This window comes from Sinocyclocheilus rhinocerous, unplaced genomic scaffold (assembly GCF_001515625.1).
Source record: "Sinocyclocheilus rhinocerous isolate Xijiao unplaced genomic scaffold, SAMN03320098_v1.1 scaffold114, whole genome shotgun sequence".
NCBI classification, from domain to species: domain Eukaryota; kingdom Metazoa; phylum Chordata; class Actinopteri; order Cypriniformes; family Cyprinidae; genus Sinocyclocheilus; species Sinocyclocheilus rhinocerous.
Window position 1 is genome coordinate 516,784 of NW_015646344.1, and position 18,309 is coordinate 535,092.

Here is an 18,309-nt window from a genome sequence, read left to right on the forward strand (position 1 = left end):
AAAAAACAGCGCATCCACTACAAATATGTAATAAATATGTGAATAAAAATTCATAAGGTTTTTGCTCAACTTTTGAATAATGACTTTATGTAATATCAATGCTTAACTCCATTAATGAGCAGAATATTTAATCTAAATGTGTATATTGAAAGGAAAAGAGAGTCTGAAATCATTAGGCTTCGCTATTACACCAGTAAAAGAGTGCATACGCACGGTCTAGAGTACCCGTACTCTACAGAATCTGCACATATTTACGCCAAGTTTATTTTTTATAAATCTCAGTATGTACGGGGAAAATTGCGTACGCACATTTCCATGCCCATTTTGTGCGTACGCAACATTTATACATCAGGCCCCAGGACTTCATCTTTTTCTGTGACACATTAAGATTAGAACGAGCAATTTCACAGTCTTTACTAAGTCGGTAGCGAAAATGACTAACGTAGTCCAGCAAACTAGAAGATTCAGATGCATCAGCCAGCCATTTTTCCTTCAACAACTTCAAAGGTCCACGAACATGGTGTCCAAAAACCAACTGAGCAGGACTAAATCCCACAGATACCTGCACAGCTTCTCTAGCAACAAAAAGCACAAGGTGCACACCTTCATCCCAGTCCCTCTGAAACTCAAGACAGTAGGTTTTCAACATCGCTTTCAGAGTCTGATGAAACCTCTCGAGAACTCCCTGGGACTCCGGATGGTAAGCACTGGAATAGCAATGTGAAATTCCTAACTGATCCAAAACCTGTTTGAAAATTCTGGACATAAAATTGGAAGCTTGATCAGACTGAACAGTTTTAGGAAGCCCAAACGTTAAAAAAAAAAAAACTTCAGCAAGGCCTGCACTACCACAGGAGCCGTTATCTTCCTTAAAGGAATGGCCTCCGGAAAGCGAGTAGAAGAGCACATAACCATCAATAAATATTGGTTACCACGTTTGGTTTTAGGTAAAGGTCCAACATAATCTACTAAACTCTAGCAAAGGGCTCCTCAAAAGCTGGAATAGGATGTAAAGGAGGAACTAGTATAATCTGGTTTACCAGCTAACTGGCAAACACGACAGGTCCTACAATAAGCTACTACATCTTTTTTTAGACCAGGCCAATAGAAATTCTGCAATATACGATTATATGTCTTATTCACACCAAGATGCCCTGCCATGCTACAGTCATGGGCTAACTTGCGAATTTCTTTACGAAAAGCCTGAGGTACCACAATTTGAAAGACATTGCTCCACTCATCTTTAGATAAAGATTGTGGATGCCATTTTCGCATTAGATCACCATCCTTCTGAAAATAACCAGATGACAGCTCATTTACCTCTTGTTCAGTGCTCATTTCCTCAAACAGAGATAAAGAGGAGTTTTTACTTTGCTCTAAAATGAGTCGATCTCTGGTAATTAAAGATTCTTTAGGATGATTCTCCCGAGATGTTTCTAGCTCTTCCTTGCCTGTCACTATCTGAGACTTAACAGGCACATCTTTATCTCCATCCTTCCCATCAGACTCCCTCAAAAAGGTATCAGCCAGATTAAAATTAAAATCTGCACCTCTTTCATCTGTGGATTTAAAAGTCTGTTTAGACATAGCTCGAGTCACAGCACATACTGGGAAAACATCAGGAAAAGACGGAGACAGATCAGAGCTCTCACTTATCCCAGGCACCTCAATAACTTGAGGATTAGGTGTGACTCTGACACCAGCCAAATCATTGCCCAAAATGAAGGAAACCCCTTCAATTGGCAAATAGGGTTGCACACCTACCACTACCTGACCAGACACTAAAGGTGATTTTATCTCAACGCTATGTAGAGGAACAACGGCACAACCCATTTCAACTCCTCTTACCAGCACTTGAGCTCCTGTAGCAGTTTCGTCAGAGAGAGGTAAAATTCCCTCAAGTAGTAACAATTGTGAGTCTCCCGTGTCTCTAAGAATACTCACAGGAACGCCACCGTCTTGACCGGAGAGAGATACCACCCCAGTTGTAAGAAAAGGGGCATAATCTGTTGAACTAACAGTACTCTCCATGTCTACACATTTGGACGGCTGGAGCTCAAAATGGTAAATGGCTTGGTAGTTTCTTACTGAGAACAAAGCAGACAACTTATGCCCTGGCTTTTTACAGTAAAAGCAAATAATATTTGGCTTAGCAAGAATAGTACTAGGTTTACCAGAGGAGGTTGAAACCGAACTAGATTCCACCACAGCCAGCTTACTTCGGCCCTGACAAGAACTTCTTTTTAATCCACGGTTTACAAATAATACATTATGAGTCAAAGCAAACTCGTTAGCCACAACAGCTGCAACAGATAAATTGGAAACCTTCTGTTCACTTAAGTAGGTGGCCAGAGCTTCTGGGACACAATTTTTAAACTCCTCTAAAAGAACCAAGTCCCTGAGTTGCTCTTTAGTCTCAACGTGCTTAGAAGCACACCACCTATCAAACATGTTCTCCTTTTATCGAGCAAACTCTACAAACGTCTGCCGATCACTCTTAAAGTAACTTCTGAAGGGCTGACGGAATGCCTCAGGCACTAACTCATAAGCATGAAGGATGGAAGTTTTAACTATCATAAACAGCGCTCTAAACTAAGTGATGAATAAACCTCTTTAGTTTTACCTGTTAGCACACATTGTAAAAGTAGTGTCAAAACCTCCCTGGGCCACTTCAGTGAGGTAGCAACTCTCTCAAAATGGGAGAAATACTTCTCTACCTCTTTTTCAAAGAAAGGGGGAACCATTTTAATATGTTTACCAATGTCAAAGACTTGTTCTTCCCTTTGAGAGGGCTCAGTAGAAACCACTACAGGTGAATATTATAATAATAATAATTCATTACATTTATATAGCGCTTTTCTAGGCACTCAAATCGCTTTACATTGTCAGGGGGTATCTCCTCATCCACCACCAGTGTGCAGCATCCACCTGGATGATGCGACGGCAGCCAGAACGCCCACCACACACCAGCTTATTGGTGGAGAGGAGACAGAGTGATGAAGCCAATCAGCAGATATGGGGATTGTTAGGAGGCCATGATGATCAGAGGCCAATGGGCAAATTTGGCCAGGATGCCGAGGTCACACCTCTACTCTTTCGAAAGACATCCTGGGTTTTTTAATGACCACAGAGAGTCAGGACCTCCGTTTAACGTCTCATCCGAAGGACGGTGCTTGTTGACAGTATAGTGTCCCCGTCACTACACTGGGGCGTTAGGACCCACACACACCACAGCGTTAGCACCCCCTGCTGGCCTCACTAACACCTCTTCCAGCAGCAACCTAGTTTTTCCCAGGAGGTCTCCCATCCAGGTACTGACCAGGCTCAGCTCTGCTTAGCTTCAGTGGGCAACCAGTCTTGGGCTACAGGGTGATATGGCTGCCGGCATAGGTTGCTGACGTTCCAATTCCATCTTTCTAAGAACAAAAGCTTTCCTTTTCCAGTCCTTCCATTCTCTTCATCTCAAGTTCTTTTTGCAACTCTTTCTTTTAAAGCTATTCTTTCCTGTTCTAGGCAACACTTCACTACTTCCAGGTCTAACTCTGTTTCTCGTAACGCCATCTCTTTCAGCTTTACTTCACTGTCAACAATACCTGGCTCTTGTAATTTTGCCATTAAAATTCCTTTTTCTTCTAAAGTGCCCTTCAAACTCTTTACTACCGATTCTTTAAGTTTTTTTATCACTACTAGTGAGCTCTATATTATAATGAGCAGCAACCAGCAAAAGCTGCTCTTTAGTGCACTTTTCTAGCGCTTCCTCAGAAGGTTCTTTCAGAAATTCTTTCACATTGGAAGCCATGGCTAAACTCGAACCTTTCAACCCAGTACCTACTTTAGGAGTTCACACAAATCACCACAATATCCTTTCAAATATACTCTACAAACAATGAAGATGAAGAATTGGAGAGGCGCTCAGAGTTACTGCAGACAGAATCACATTGATCTGGTCAGTGTGAGAAACCAGAATGAGAATCAACAGGTTAAGAAGATCATTAGTGATAATCATTTATCTGGATCATTTGTTTGGATCGGTCTGTTCAGAGACTCATGGCAGTGGTCAGATCAGAGTAACTCCTCATTCAGATACCAGAAGTCTGGTCAACCTGATAATATTGGAGGTAATGAAGACTGTACAGCTGTTAAACAGAATGCTCAGAGACAATGGATTGATGTCTCTTGCAACGATCACAACCGCCGTTTTCCTTTCGTGTGTCATGAAGGTGAGTAGATCCTCACAAAACACACACAATCCATCCATCACCTCCAGATCTCTTAAAGTTCATGCTACATATCTGACATGACAAATTCATCCACAGTGTTTGTGTCTCTCTCTAGTTTCTGCTTGTGGTTTGTTTGGTTTCCAGATAAACTGATTGTGATCAGAGAGAATCCGACGTGGTCCGAAGCTCTGAGATACTGCAGACAGAATCATGTGGATCTGGTCTCGGTTCATTCAGAAGAGATTCAGCGTCGTGTGATGAACGTGGTTAAACGGGCATCTACTGCGGCGGTGTGGTTGGGTTTACGTCACTCCTGCACTGTGGGCATCTGGTTCTGGGTGAGTGGAGAGACCGTGTGCTCTCAGAACTGGGCTCCAGGGAACGGCACATCAGAGGAGGACTGTGAACACACAGTGAGATCTGGAGCAGTTCAGTCTGGAGGAGATCAGCGCTGGATCAGCCGTCCTGAAACTGACAAACTCAACTTCATCTGCAGCAGATATTAAGAGTGAAAGATACACAGACCTTTCATGTAAGAAAACAAGTGCTTGTGTGCTCACTTCCTTTAACTTCATTTTCATTCAGCACTTTCTTAATAATTTTACATATAATAACTTTAGCCTCAGCAGGCGGTCGCACCTGACGGTTAAAAAGGCAGAAATCTTTTGCTCAGATGTTTGTTAATATAGTTCAACGTATTCTTCAGTAAACTGTTATTGAGCTGTAAATTGTCTGATTTGTTCTGTTGAGGGTCTGTTTATCTTCAGGTGGATGAATTTCTGTTGATGTATCAGTGTGATTCCTGTGGGTTTGTTTGCTTCATTTTAAGAGCCAAAGGCAAGAATTAATGTTAAAGTATATTTTGCTTTTATAAACTCTTTTTTTTTTTTTTACTAAACTCAGAATTATGAGATATTAATCTGGTAATTGAATTGTGTGGGATCGAAGAGCATCATATGTACTCATCATTAGATATTATGAGATAATTTGTGTAACTGAAGAGTATGATATGAGTTTTCTAAATTCCTTATTCGCTGTTTTCTCTCTTATGTTGAGTTTCATAAATTAATCATGTCTGATTAGAAATGACAGGTTGAATGTGAATCAATGGGAACCAACATTATGTGCCTCTGCTAAATGAAATATTGTTTATTCTTATGAAGATTGGGTATGAAATATCTACAATAATTGTGCGCTAAACATAAAAGAACATGTCAACAACAGCAGCTCAAATAAACTCCTGTACAACCAGCAATCTCATCTCCTGACTGTTTCCCAACATCAGAATGATCACTAAATTATAGAATCCAACATGGTTTAAATCATAATTCAGACATATTAAGGACACATAAGCTGCTTCCCAATTCAGATGCTGCATCCTTTAAAGGCTTCATTCAAGACCGAATGCATCACAGCAGCACAATGAAGGCTTTCCTTTTTCAAATGAGTCTTTCTTTATTCGGGCTGTGAAGGAAAGAACGAGTGGATCCTTCTCAGTCCAGCATATCCCAAGATTCATTACACATCAATGATGACTGAGGCTGAGTTCAAAACTGCATACTCACTGAGTAGGTCCTTAATTTCAATAAGTACTTACTTAACGAGTGCTAAAAGAGTATGTGCTCTATAGCATGAATGCGTGAAGTATGAATGCAGACATCATCTGCCATGTTGACGTTATCATGTGACCTAATACATTATAACAAGCGCAACAACTTAAAAGATAGGAGCAACAGGTTTAATTCATTATTTACTTGTAAATATCTTGACATTGATGAAATTTGCTCATGTTGTGGTCTTGTGCTGCCCATTTATTTTGTGATTGTAGTATAACCAATAAATTTTGTGTTGATTTAAGTTCTTATATTTTTAACCCTACTAATGTGACCCACAGTTTTATTCTTAAAGGTAATCTTTTTATTACTAAAATCCAAAATCGAATATGTTGTTACTGTAGTTTCTTTATTTTATGTGCAAAATTTTTCATCCACAATTGCAGTGGATCAGAGATCGCCACTGCGGGAATCAGAGCACGGGTCTCCAAACTCTGTCCTGGAGGGCAGATGGTCCAGCAGAGTTTAGCTCAACTTGCCTTAACTAGTGATGTTCAGTTCTTGAACAAATCGTTCTTTTGAGCCAGTTCTCAGGAAGTAACCGGTCGAGCCGGTTCACAAAATCAAACTAAATCGAACTTTAGTTCCGGGGTGATGACGAAAAACGCACAGCCAAAGTAGCACGTTCAACTCAAAAAGATCCGAATGAGCCAGTTCAACTAACTGTCAAAGTTTGCAGAGGATTACCAAGGATTCTGATCTGAATGAGTTGACGATACTGTGCAAGCCTGAGGCACGTACTCAAATAAGACTACTGTTAAAATAAAATAAATACTGTTAATAAATAAAATTAAATTACATTTTATTTAAACCTGCAAAAACCTTTCTGTCGAGAGATGTAAATAAATATTATGTAATAACATTTTAACTTTTATTTTAGCTCAGGTTTTCAGAGGGGGAATTGAATCTGAAGATTCAAGATCAACCTGATTGAACTGATTCCAAAATTGATAGTTCACACTTTATCAACGGTCGTCCAGCGAGACTTTAACATCAGTATATCTTACCAATTTGAATATTTGTACTATCCCTGGCCAAAGGCTAATACATGCTTGTGATAAGTTATAAGCTACGAGCTAGGTAGCTGGATCTGAGCAGAGTTTTAACTAAAAAATACACGACACAAGACAATACTTCTTTATAAATGAAACAAAAGTTTATTCACTATTCTATGGCACATTAAACTAAGCTAACACACACACACGTACATACAAAATGTTTAGGAAATGATTAACGGAGGTTGCATGAAGTCCCAAAATTCTAATGCTCGTTTTCTACGAGTATCTTAACTTCAACCTGAGAAAACTCATAAAAGCAGAGACTTAGCTTATGTTTACTGCTTAAACTCAGTTCAGCACCCGTTCAGCAAGAGATTAAGAGATTCTCTTTGTTACTTGCGTTTCAGTGACAGCTGAGTGGAGTTTTTCCAGTTGCTGGCTTTTCGGGGAATCCCAGCGCCTTTGATTGGTTGCTGATTTGTCATTTGGATGACGTCTTTGGGAGAGCTTGGGGATGAATGGGGTTTCCTGGTGACGCAGAGGCTTTGGCAGTTCTTCTGAAAGATTCTGAGTTTGCAAGACTTTAGGCTTTTGAAGATCTCTGGTAGTCACGAAGTTTCAACTAAATGTTCGAGTTCTGGATGACCCGATCGCTTGATGGTGCAGCGTGTGTGTGTGCAACTTGGAGCGCGATTTAACATAAAGGCGAAAAGGCAAAGATCTTTTCTGACATTGGGTTTTTGATCCAGCTGCATAAGTCCGTCCCACAGGTCGTCGTTCCAATCAGATATTGGCTGCAGGGCAGGGCCACCCCCATACTGTTCCTTTATCATGCATGGATCACATGCTTCCCGTGGGGAATATTCCTGCATGTTTTAATAACTTCTTATGAAGTGTCGTACAACACACACTGTTCAAAGTAACAGCTTTTCACTCATTTCAATGTTCTGGAAATAAAACAAGCTTTCGTTCAAGCTCAGATATCGGGTAGTTTGCATACACATTAATAATTTTATCTACTAAAAGGAAAAGTTATAAGGCAAAGATTAAAATATCATAGGTTCCAATAACACATCAAACAGAAAGCATATTATTTGGGAGTATATTGCTCCGATACTTTAAATGATTTTAAATGATTGTCTTTTAAAATCGTCATGCAAGGTCCTGTTCTCAACTATATGTTGTGAAAGAACTTTTTAGTTCTCGATACAATAAGATCTCTGTTGTCTTCTGATTGGATTAGTTTAGACCTCGTGATGAGTTGATTCAATGGCATATCCGTGTCTGTTCATGATAGAAATCCTACAATTACTATAGTTTATTGTGCATGCAGATTATATTTTAAGTTAAGTGAAATCAATGAGTTTATAAGACTGGTTCATTCTTTCTTTATACTTTAGATATGTAGAACATATCCGCGTTTGTGCATCAGTGTCTGTAATGTGTGCTGTATGTGTGAAATTTTTAGGAATTTTATCCAAGGCTAGTCAATACTGGTCAGTCGTATCTGACATAAAGGATCCGCAAATGAAACTGTGACCACAAACACCATTAACGTAAGTGAATTAAATTGCAACAATCTGCAATATGCGTTTACACAAATAACTTTTTATTTGAATGTTTCAATATGTGTTGACACTAATGACTTTATTTGAATGTTTCATTGATACAGCATGGCACTGAGTTGTTTGAAAAGAAATGCGTAGTGACATAATGCTTGATAACGCCAGGAACCGATGAATCAGCTTTTTGAACCGGTTCAATGAGCGAAAAGAACAGGTTCGCGGAAATGAATCGGACTTTGCATCACTAGCCTCAACACACCTGCCTGGAAGTTTCAAGTATGCCTAGTAAGACCTTAATTAGCTGGTTCAGCTGTGCTTAATTAGAGTTGGAGCTAAACTCTACAGGACACCGGTCCTCCAGGACCAAGTTTGCACACCTCTGGTGTAGAGAATCACAAAGCCGTAAACATGCTTGAACTTTGGAGGAGACCAAAGCAATTTTTTGAATAAGATAATGGCCCTTTTTATTTAAAGAAAATAAATAGTTAAAAGGTTTAAGGAAAATAAAATGTAGTGTCTGGACCAATCAGACACACAATTTTTTTGTTATATTTAACAAATACTCTGTAACACCCCTCAGTCAACAAACCAACTATGAGGGTCTATGGACCCTTCCCCCGAATTGCATCTAACACCTCAGAAAGGCAGAACAGGCCTCTGGTTCCATGGCAACCAATGCTGATATAACTGGTTTTATTGCCCAAAGGAATGCGGGCAGAGCACAATTCATTTACCCTCAGGAAAGACACACAATGCCCATAAAAATGGACTCTTCTCTAATTAATTCATAGGAAAACCTTTCTGTGAATGAACACACATCTCCTCAGGACATTGTGTATACCATTACTGTTCTTGTATATTGTCTTTTGAATTGTATACTGTTTTGTGTGTGTGTTATGATAGATCACTAGTTAATATAGCCCCACCGATACCATGTTTGGTATCTTTGAATTTGTCTTCTGATGATCTAAATGAGCGATTATATTATATTTGGGTACATAGGCAATATATTAGTGTTCTAAGAATCTTTAGTTACGTATGCAAATTACCATGCTCTCACACAAAGGGTCATAAAACTCCCCAGTATTTCCAACCTCCCGCTTGGAATTTCAGCCTTTCTCATTGGATAAGCCCATCCTGAGAGGAGTGAATCTTCTCAGACCTTAAAAGGCTCATGCACAGTTCAGCCCATGTTGTTCTTTTTTCTTCTGCTAAGTCTTCTGATTGCAGCCCGTGTAGAAAGCCTGAGCCGGTGCGGGCGTGCCCGGTGGGCTCCAACACATAGCCAGTCAGTCTGCGGCTCTGTTAGATTGTGAGAAGATGAGGATGTGAGCTAGAAGTCTTCTGTACCTTGAGTCTGCGCCAGGCCTCGGGCTTTGACTTTCCATTCACCAAAGATCCTAGGATCTCAGCTGATGTCTCTCTTAGCTCTTTTTCACTTTCCACTGGGAAGAAACTCCCAATCACCATCGAGTCAGAACATCTTTGTAGTTCATCACTCTTCAAACCCGGAAGAACGTGATTGCAAGTCCAAAACCTTGAAACGAGTCAGAACATCTTTGGGGTTCATCACTCTTCAAACCAGGAAGAAGATGATCGCGACTCCTACACCACCGAACCTCCAAACCATCATCAAGACTTTCATCCGAGACTGCATCTGTACGCTCGTTCCAGGCCAAGGCAATGCAAGTATTGTGCATTTAACTGAACGAAACAGAGGTTTAGTATAAGCTGTAGATCCCGTTCTAAAATGGTGCTGATGGTTTTACTCAAGTGGTTAACTGACTCTTCTCATAGCTTCATTCTCTGGTTGTTCTGATGGTTTCATCCATCAAGTGTCATTTGCACTTTCCCCTGTATGAGTGATTGTTTGTTTGTTTGTTTGTTTGTTTGTTAGACTAGTTTGTTTTAGTGTTTAGTTAATAAAACTCTTTTGCAAAAATTACATGAGTTTCTGATTCTGCCTTGCAAATTAATTGTCCCTTTACGATTTTGATCCTTACTACATGCTCTAATGTATTAATACTGTAAGAAAGTATTTTCTGTGGCCAAGGAAATATTTATTTCCTAGAGTTGTTATGAACTTACACTGAATGTTCGCTGGACGAACAGATTGGTTGATGGCAATTTAATTCTGCTACAGTTACTACTGGCAGCTGATATAAATAATTATAATTAATCATAATTAATTGTAATTATTTATATACGTTTCCCTTTTGAGCTAATTTGCTACACAATTGGTGGAGAATGCGGGCAATCGTTTAAACATTATTTGCAAGTGGACTCGGTATCAAACTTGTGTGTTTGTCTCATAAATTTTATTAACGTCTTACACGTGCATACCAGCTTCTGATAAACTCAGATAAACTATAGCTTGAATGTGCCTTCCTACAAGCAGTAGAAAGTTTTCAGTGCTATGATGCGTTTAAATTGTACAATAAGAAACTAACTTGATTTTAGCTAAGAAATTCTCATTTCTGTTGTTAGTAGAGCATAAGCCTTATCTGACGAAGAAATATCAGATCAGCAGCCCATATAAATGGTACCAGAATAAATGAATCTGTTATTGGGCGAAAAAATCCCCACTTTCAGTTTTAAATGTATAAATCTTAAATCTGACGAAGAAATCTCAGATTAGCTGCATTAATTAATCTGGCAGTGATATTAAATCTGGGCGACGAAGGAATCTCGCTGCAGTATATTTACATTTAATAGTGATTTGAGTGATGTTCCTCATCTCCCCAAATTAAGGCCTTCTTGTATATATCGCGTATCATTGTAGTCATTAAGGTGATGCAATTGAATAGCGAATTAATGGTGTAATTCTAGCCTAGCTAACTAGTAATTCACCATTGTCTGTGAAGTGAATGTGCTGTTCTGATTTGTGAATGAAGTTGTATGCTACACGTCATAACTGACTGCGCCTAAGTTTCCCATGCATATTTACAGCACCGCAAGTTCTGCTCCATTTGCACGTGTTGTAAGCTTGCATCGGTCTCTTAGCAACATCTGACCTCAGGAGGTGCGAGCAGGCTCTTCCGGTTCAATCTGATAACAGCACACATGTCACAGACCTTTGTGTAAACAAAGAACTGCGTGTAGCCAATGCTAACTCTTTAGCAGCCATACAGGCTAAGCTAAGCCCTTTACCTCAACTGTTAGCTGTTAGCATCTGACTAACACTTAGATAGGTGTGTGTAAAGTATAACTTTCAAATCTCTCTCTCTCTCGCTCTCTCTCTCCCCTCACTCCTGGTTTCACTTCCTGTTTATGCTATCACCTTCTCTTTGGATTCAGTTAGGTTGGCCCCTCCTCAAATACTTTGGTTTTATTTGTATTATTTTTATTTTGACTTCATTCTGCCTCTCCTTGATTTTATTTTAATTAATTTACCTTTGTTTAGCTTGAATGTACCAATTCAGCTAAGTTGATTTTAATTAAATCTGAAATGTAATTAAATCAATTTATTTATTTTTCATTTTAGTTTCCTACAGCTATTAGGACCTTTTCATTTAACTTTTACCTTATTTAGTTTGTTTGACCATCACCATCTTCCCTCTCGGTATAAGGATTATAGCAGTTCTAGCAGCTGTTGTATTCTTAATGAGCCGTACAGGTTATTAGTAGCCCTAATTCCTGTCTCTGCTATACCCATACTTCTCAGCACGAGGCCTATTACATAAGGTACAGTTACCATTCATTATGCTATAGGCCCTGAGAAGACTAGAAACACGTTCAATTGTTTCTGTTTATATACCTTGAGGTGTTTGATGTATCCCTGCTAGCTTAGCTAACAGTCTCCCTAGGTTTATTGTGACCCTGCTGCAGCATCCCTTTGAACAAGTACGTGACAACTGCTTAGTCATATCTCCTAGCTTAAACTAAATAAGGAAAGCCCTTCCTTCTCCCTCTGTCTCTTTCTGATTTTATTTCAGTTTTGTTTTATTTGATACCTTCATAGTGACCAAACATGTGAACCATCAGTGCTTTGAGTAATAGTTTGACCACATGTATAGCCCTGCTTACAACCCCATCAACAAAGTTACTCAAACTCTCTCTTTGTGTTCACGAACACAAAAACATAGCACCCTACCTTACTAGCTGCCCCTCACTGGCTATTCACACCTTACATGGCCTACACAGCCATCCCCATGCAGATAGCTTAACACCTCTGTACGTACTTGCATTTGCCTTCTGCCTTACCGAGAGCAGCTTGAAAAAGCCACCAGACAGGATTTGGAAAGAGAACTGTTTCACACAAAATCACTGTTAAAAACAGCGTATGTGGAACTTAATGAGAGAGACACCAGAGTGAAGGCCTTAGAAGGCCATCTGCATGCAGCCAGAGCTGAAGTCCAAACCCTGACTCAGCAATTCTGCAACATTAAAGAGGAGCTTGACATGGTCCAGAAAGAACTGAAACAGTCCTACAGACTGTGCATGGACTCAAGTAAAAGTCACCCTGCTGCACATCACACTGCCAGCAGTGTAAACCCCCTCACCCCTGTACACAGATAAAAGGGGGGGAGCCAAAGCCTTCTGCTTGACACTTCACAAGTCAGTTTCCTGGAAACCTCTGCAGCCGCAGAAGGAAAATTATAAATTCAGACAAAGTCTGAAATGACACATAGAGTGACACTCAAAGACCTCAACCGAATGGGCAGAAACATCCCTGCATTCACACCAGAACTGGCAGGAGACCACGATGTCCACACCTACCTGCGAGATATTGACTTTTACCTGCAGTCTTGGACCAGTGTGAACCACCAAGATAGACTCTATCTGCTCTGGATCACTTCTAGCCCATAGGTGCGACGCTTCATGGCTCGACAGCCAGGACCCATCCAATCAGACTACCAGCGGCTCAAATAAGCCATCATAAAGGAATTCTCAGACCCAGAGTCTGAACACGGACTGATCGCTGCCCTAGACACCAAACAGGGCCGGCATGAAACTCCCCATGCTTACTACCACAGACTTCGACAAGCTTACTTCGGAGCTCGCAATTACCCTGGGTTGGAGGAGGACACCAGCTTCAAGAGTCTTTTCCTCCGAAACCTCCATCCTATTGTAAGTCACCATTTAGGCATTATGGCCTGCCGCACAATGCCTATTCAACAGCTGCGTAACCTGACACAGAGCTGCTGACACTAGCAAAAGAGCTCCTTGAACAAAACTCAACTGAGGAGTACTGGGAAGGACAAACTTCTGACTCCTTGCCTGACGCAACACAGCATCAGACCCCTCCAAGGGAGGAGCATCCCTTAAAACCGGTCGAAACCCCAGAAGCAGCCAGATAACGTTGGATGGAGCAATGGGCCCACATGCCCAACAGCAAAACCTCTACCAACACAACTCAGGCAAGCTCAAGTCGGTGCCACCACAAGAGCAAAGTGACACAGCAAACATCAGATTTCTAGTGATGTTCGAGCAAAACCAAGGGCTAACAACCACCTGCTGCACTCCTGCCACCATCACTAAGTCAATCTGAAACTCTGCACACTACAAAATCTCCATAATTCCCTGCGACCACAGGAACCACCTGCACTCTCACCAGTGAGAGTCCAACCCGGCTGTTCCTCACCAAGGGTACCACGGATACAAAATATTTTATGTGTGTTTTTCAAGTCATCTTCAGGTAGGCTAATAAAAAGCATCTGAATAATGCAGTGCTAATTGACATAGGATTTATTATAGCTAGCTATAGAAACTAGAAAATATATGAAATATAAAAATGAAATGAAGTGTGGCACCCCATACTCAGAATTTGTGCTCTGCATTTAACCCATCCAAGTGCACACACACACATTAGTGAACTCACACACCCGGAGCAGCGGGCAGCCATATTGCTGCGGCACCCGGGGAGGAGTTGGGGTTTCGGTGCCTTGCTCAAGGGTCTCAGCTCAGTCGTGGTATTGAGGATGGAAGAGAGTGCTGGTCATTTACTCCCCTCAACGACAATTCCTGCTGGACCTGATACTCGAACCCGCAACCTTCAGGTTACAAGTCCGACTCTCTAACCATTAGGCCATGACTGCCACAGAAAAGGAAAAAAGGAAAAGGTGTTTGTATATAAACAAATCATAAAATTGTCATTAGAAAAATATAGAAAAAAATTATAGAAAAAAAAATAATAGAATACAAATTATTGGTTATTGTCCAGCAGTGTATTTGATTTCTCAGCCAATTAAAAGCAAGAGATAGGATAATAATAATAATAATAATAATAATAATAATAATAATAATAATAATAATAATAATAATAATAATAATAATAATAATAATAATAATAATAAAGTTGCCAATTAGACCAAAAAAAGGTATTATTATATTTGACATTTCTGTCCTCCTCACTTCTGAAATGATGGCTACCACCCCTGTGTCAGGGCTCGAAACTACCATTTGATTTACTCCCCTCAACGACAATTCCTGCTGGACCTGATACTCGAACCCGCAACCTTCAGGTTACAAGTCCGACTCTCTAACCATTAGGCCATGACTGCCACAGAAAAGGAAAAAAGGAAAAGGTGTTTGTATATAAACAAATCATAAAATTGTCATTAGAAAAATATAGAAAAAAATTATAGAAAAAAAAATAATAGAATACAAATTATTGGTTATTGTCCAGCAGTGTATTTGATTTCTCAGCCAATTAAAAGCAAGAGATAGGATAATAATAATAATAATAATAATAATAATAATAATAATAAAGTTGCCAATTAGACCAAAAAAAGGTATTATTATATTTGACATTTCTGTCCTCCTCACTTCTGAAATGATGGCTACCACCCCTGTGTCAGGGCTCGAAACTACCATTTGCCTGTCACTGTATGTCATGGGAGAAACAGTCAGTCACACATAGGAATAGAGCTGCACAATTCTGGATAAATTGACAATCACAATTTTTTTGTTGTTTCAAATAGAGATCATGATTCTCCCACGATTCTAAACAGACAACTAAACAAAAGAGCATGTCATTTACTAGAGGTTCTGAGAAAACATTAATTACTGCAGTTTATTTATTTATTTATTTTTGAATTATTTATTGCAAAATCTGCACCTCTTCAGTGGCTAATATTAATTTCATAATGATCCATATTCTGTGCAGTTAAGCAGCAGAAGTTAAGTGACAGTGTGCAAATACTACAGGCACATTTCAGGGTGAACTAAATATGCAAGACTAGTTTGACATTTTATAACGTCAATAATGCAGGTTTATAATGCAGGGCGTACATCCTTTGCTGGGATGGGGGAATAAATTAAGAGTATACCCACTTCTCAAGGAACCACTAAACCACTGGTCCAAATCAGTCCTTCATCTCACACACGTTTCTTTCTCTTTGTCTGAAGCTCCTCAAACGGAGATTTTTTAAAGGCTCTCAGTAACCAGTATCCCCCATCTTCACAAATTAACTCTTAACCCTCATCAATTAGCTCATTAGTGGGGTGTTCGTTTCAACACCGCATTAAAAAGTGGCTCAACAAAGAAATATACATGTCAAATTGAACAGGGATTTAACTCAAATTATGCAGTCTACCAATAACATGAAATCAACTGGTTAGTTGTGAATGTTAGAATGCAAATTATAAATGTTCTTATGTTTATATTTTTCTTATAATTAAGGTCCATATTCATATTAACTGACTGACACATACATCAATATGCAAATTAGGGGAAAGATGTGGGAAAATACACCAGTATAAAGGAAGTGAATATGAAATAGGGGTTTTAGAGTAATAAACAAATGAAGTGACGTGCTGAGTGACGGACGAGAGCAGATATAATAATCGTATAGTTTGAAGCTGCAGACAGAAACATCAGACTCAAGACAGAAACACATGACCTCTAAAGTAAGAACAACTCACATGTTTATTCTTTAACCATAAACCATGAATCCTGTTACACTGATAAGATGCTTGTTAAAATATCATGTTTTATTCCAAGATGAATAAGAGAGTCTTTCTTCCTCAGAAATGGACCAAACGTTGTATTCATTCTTCTTCTCATTGGTGAGTGTGTTTGTGATGTTATTTATGGTTTCTAGTTTCATTAGGTTTGATCCTGTTATGAAAAGCATTAAAGCAAAGTTTCTCTTTCACAGCTCTCTGCTCCGTATCTGAATGTGTTCAGAGTCAGTATCACTTTATAAATGAGAACAAGACCTGGACTGAAGCTCAGAGACACTGCAGAGAGAAATACACAGATCTGGCCACTGTTGACAACATGAACGACATGAACGAGCTGAAGAAGAGTGTGAATGGTGGAGGTTTTCAGTTTGTCTGGATTGGGCTGCAGAAGACGGGTCGTGATGAATGGCAGTGGTCTTCAGGTGAACCTGCGCTCTATCTGAACTGGGCTACTGGACCACCAGAAAACAGAGATTATTGTGCTATGATGTTAAATGGAGAGTGGCATTGTGACGAGTGGGGGCGGGGCCGAGAGCCGTGGGAACGGAGCGAGGCCGGTGGAGTAATTGATAATGAGCGACACCTGCACCACTCACCGGTCTCGAGTCTCACGGAGGAGCTCCAGAAGGATAAAAGGGAGGAGTGACGACAGTGTCGGACGAGAGAGGACCAGGCCTGGAGTTTGTTTTGTGTTTTGTGTGCGGCAGTCGTCCGCGAGGGGCTGCCGCTTTACTTTACTTTCGTTTTGTGTTTGTTTATTTGATTAAAATCTTTAAATGTTCGCCGGTTCCCACCTCCTCCTTCCCGTGACTACAAACGTTTGTTACAGGCATGATTTGCCATGTAGTGATAACCGGCATTTCATCTGCAACAACAGTGAGTGCAGCTATTTAAAATCAATTTATATAAATCCAACAGCCATTCATTTATAGATGTGCATATACCAAATTTTAATGCAATACTGACCCCTATTTTAATTTGAATGTGAATATAGAAGTGACTGTATATTTGTCACACATTCATTGTTAATACAATTTCTGTATAGACGCAATATTTTCCAGAGAATAAAAGACTTCACACTATGGGGTAATTTGTCCCAATGGGAACCTGTAGTTCAGGTGACTACAGAGAAAAAAATCACAGAGAGAAAGAGAGATTGATATGCATCTACTTGTTAATAATCATAATAATCCTCTGATAATAACTGTAATGTTCATAAGAAATATATACAGCAGTGACTACAGGTCATAGAGTTTATTTCAGTCTTAAGTATCTCAATACAAACCTGTAATAGCTTAGCTTTACTCGTACATGAACTCAAGTCTAGTTCATGATAGTCCATTCAAACAAATAATTTATTAACTCTAACTTAACTAATTATAATTACTATAAATTAACCAATTTATAAATTAGTAATCTACAGTCCAAGTAAATGTTTCTATGGATTAGTTAGTAGCATATTTAGCTGCAGTGTAACATCTTGCTCTGTTTGACGTTTCTCTTTGTGTCTGAATCAAGTATTCATAATGGATCAATAGAGAGAGCTTTATAATCATCACAATGTTCCCCAGTGTTACTTCATGTTAGATCTTTAAAACAATCCTGAAAATATTGTGAATATTCAGTATATCACCAGCTGTAGAAGCAGCTTGAGTCTTTGAGTGACGTGTTTCTGATGTTTCCACCGCTGCTCCTGTTCACATCCAAACCATAAAGCAGCATAAGAATAATGAACAAACTGATTCATGAATCTTTGTCCACTTGTTTTTCTTAAAGCGAACACAGGACTCGTCTTTGTTAATCAGACGATGAACTGGAGAGACGCTCAGAGTTACTGCAGACAGAATCACATTGATCTGGTCAGTGTGAGAAACCAGGATGAGAATCAACAGGTTGAGAAGATCATTAGTGATAATAACTCATCTGGATCATATGTTTGGATCGGTCTGTTCAGAGACTCATGGCAGTGGTCAGATCAGAGTAACTCCTCATTCAGATACTGGAA

General features: G+C 39.6%; 3 protein-coding genes across 3 annotated transcripts in view; all 3 read left to right on the plus strand.

Moving 5' to 3' along the window:
* LOC107707279 (macrophage mannose receptor 1-like) overlaps nucleotides 1-18,309 on the plus strand; it is a 67,365-nt gene that overhangs the window by 17,807 nt on the left and 31,249 nt on the right. The gene's annotated exons all lie outside the window — the stretch shown is intronic.
* LOC107707313 (ladderlectin-like) lies at nucleotides 3,893-4,802 on the plus strand. Its single transcript, XM_016511304.1, has 2 exons — nucleotides 3,893-4,220; nucleotides 4,365-4,802. Exons 1-2 carry the CDS (start codon nucleotides 3,893-3,895, stop codon nucleotides 4,724-4,726), a joined length of 690 nt encoding a protein of 229 aa, XP_016366790.1. The 3' UTR covers nucleotides 4,727-4,802.
* LOC107707278 (C-type mannose receptor 2-like) overlaps nucleotides 16,606-18,309 on the plus strand; it is a 2,435-nt gene continuing 731 nt past the window's right edge. Inside the window, exons 1-3 of the mRNA XM_016511266.1 lie at nucleotides 16,606-16,808; nucleotides 17,134-17,180; nucleotides 18,090-18,302. Of these exons, the coding sequence (XP_016366752.1) occupies nucleotides 16,621-16,808; nucleotides 17,134-17,180; nucleotides 18,090-18,302 (448 nt within the window). The 5' untranslated portion in view covers nucleotides 16,606-16,620. The remainder of the gene's footprint in view (nucleotides 16,809-17,133; nucleotides 17,181-18,089; nucleotides 18,303-18,309) is intronic.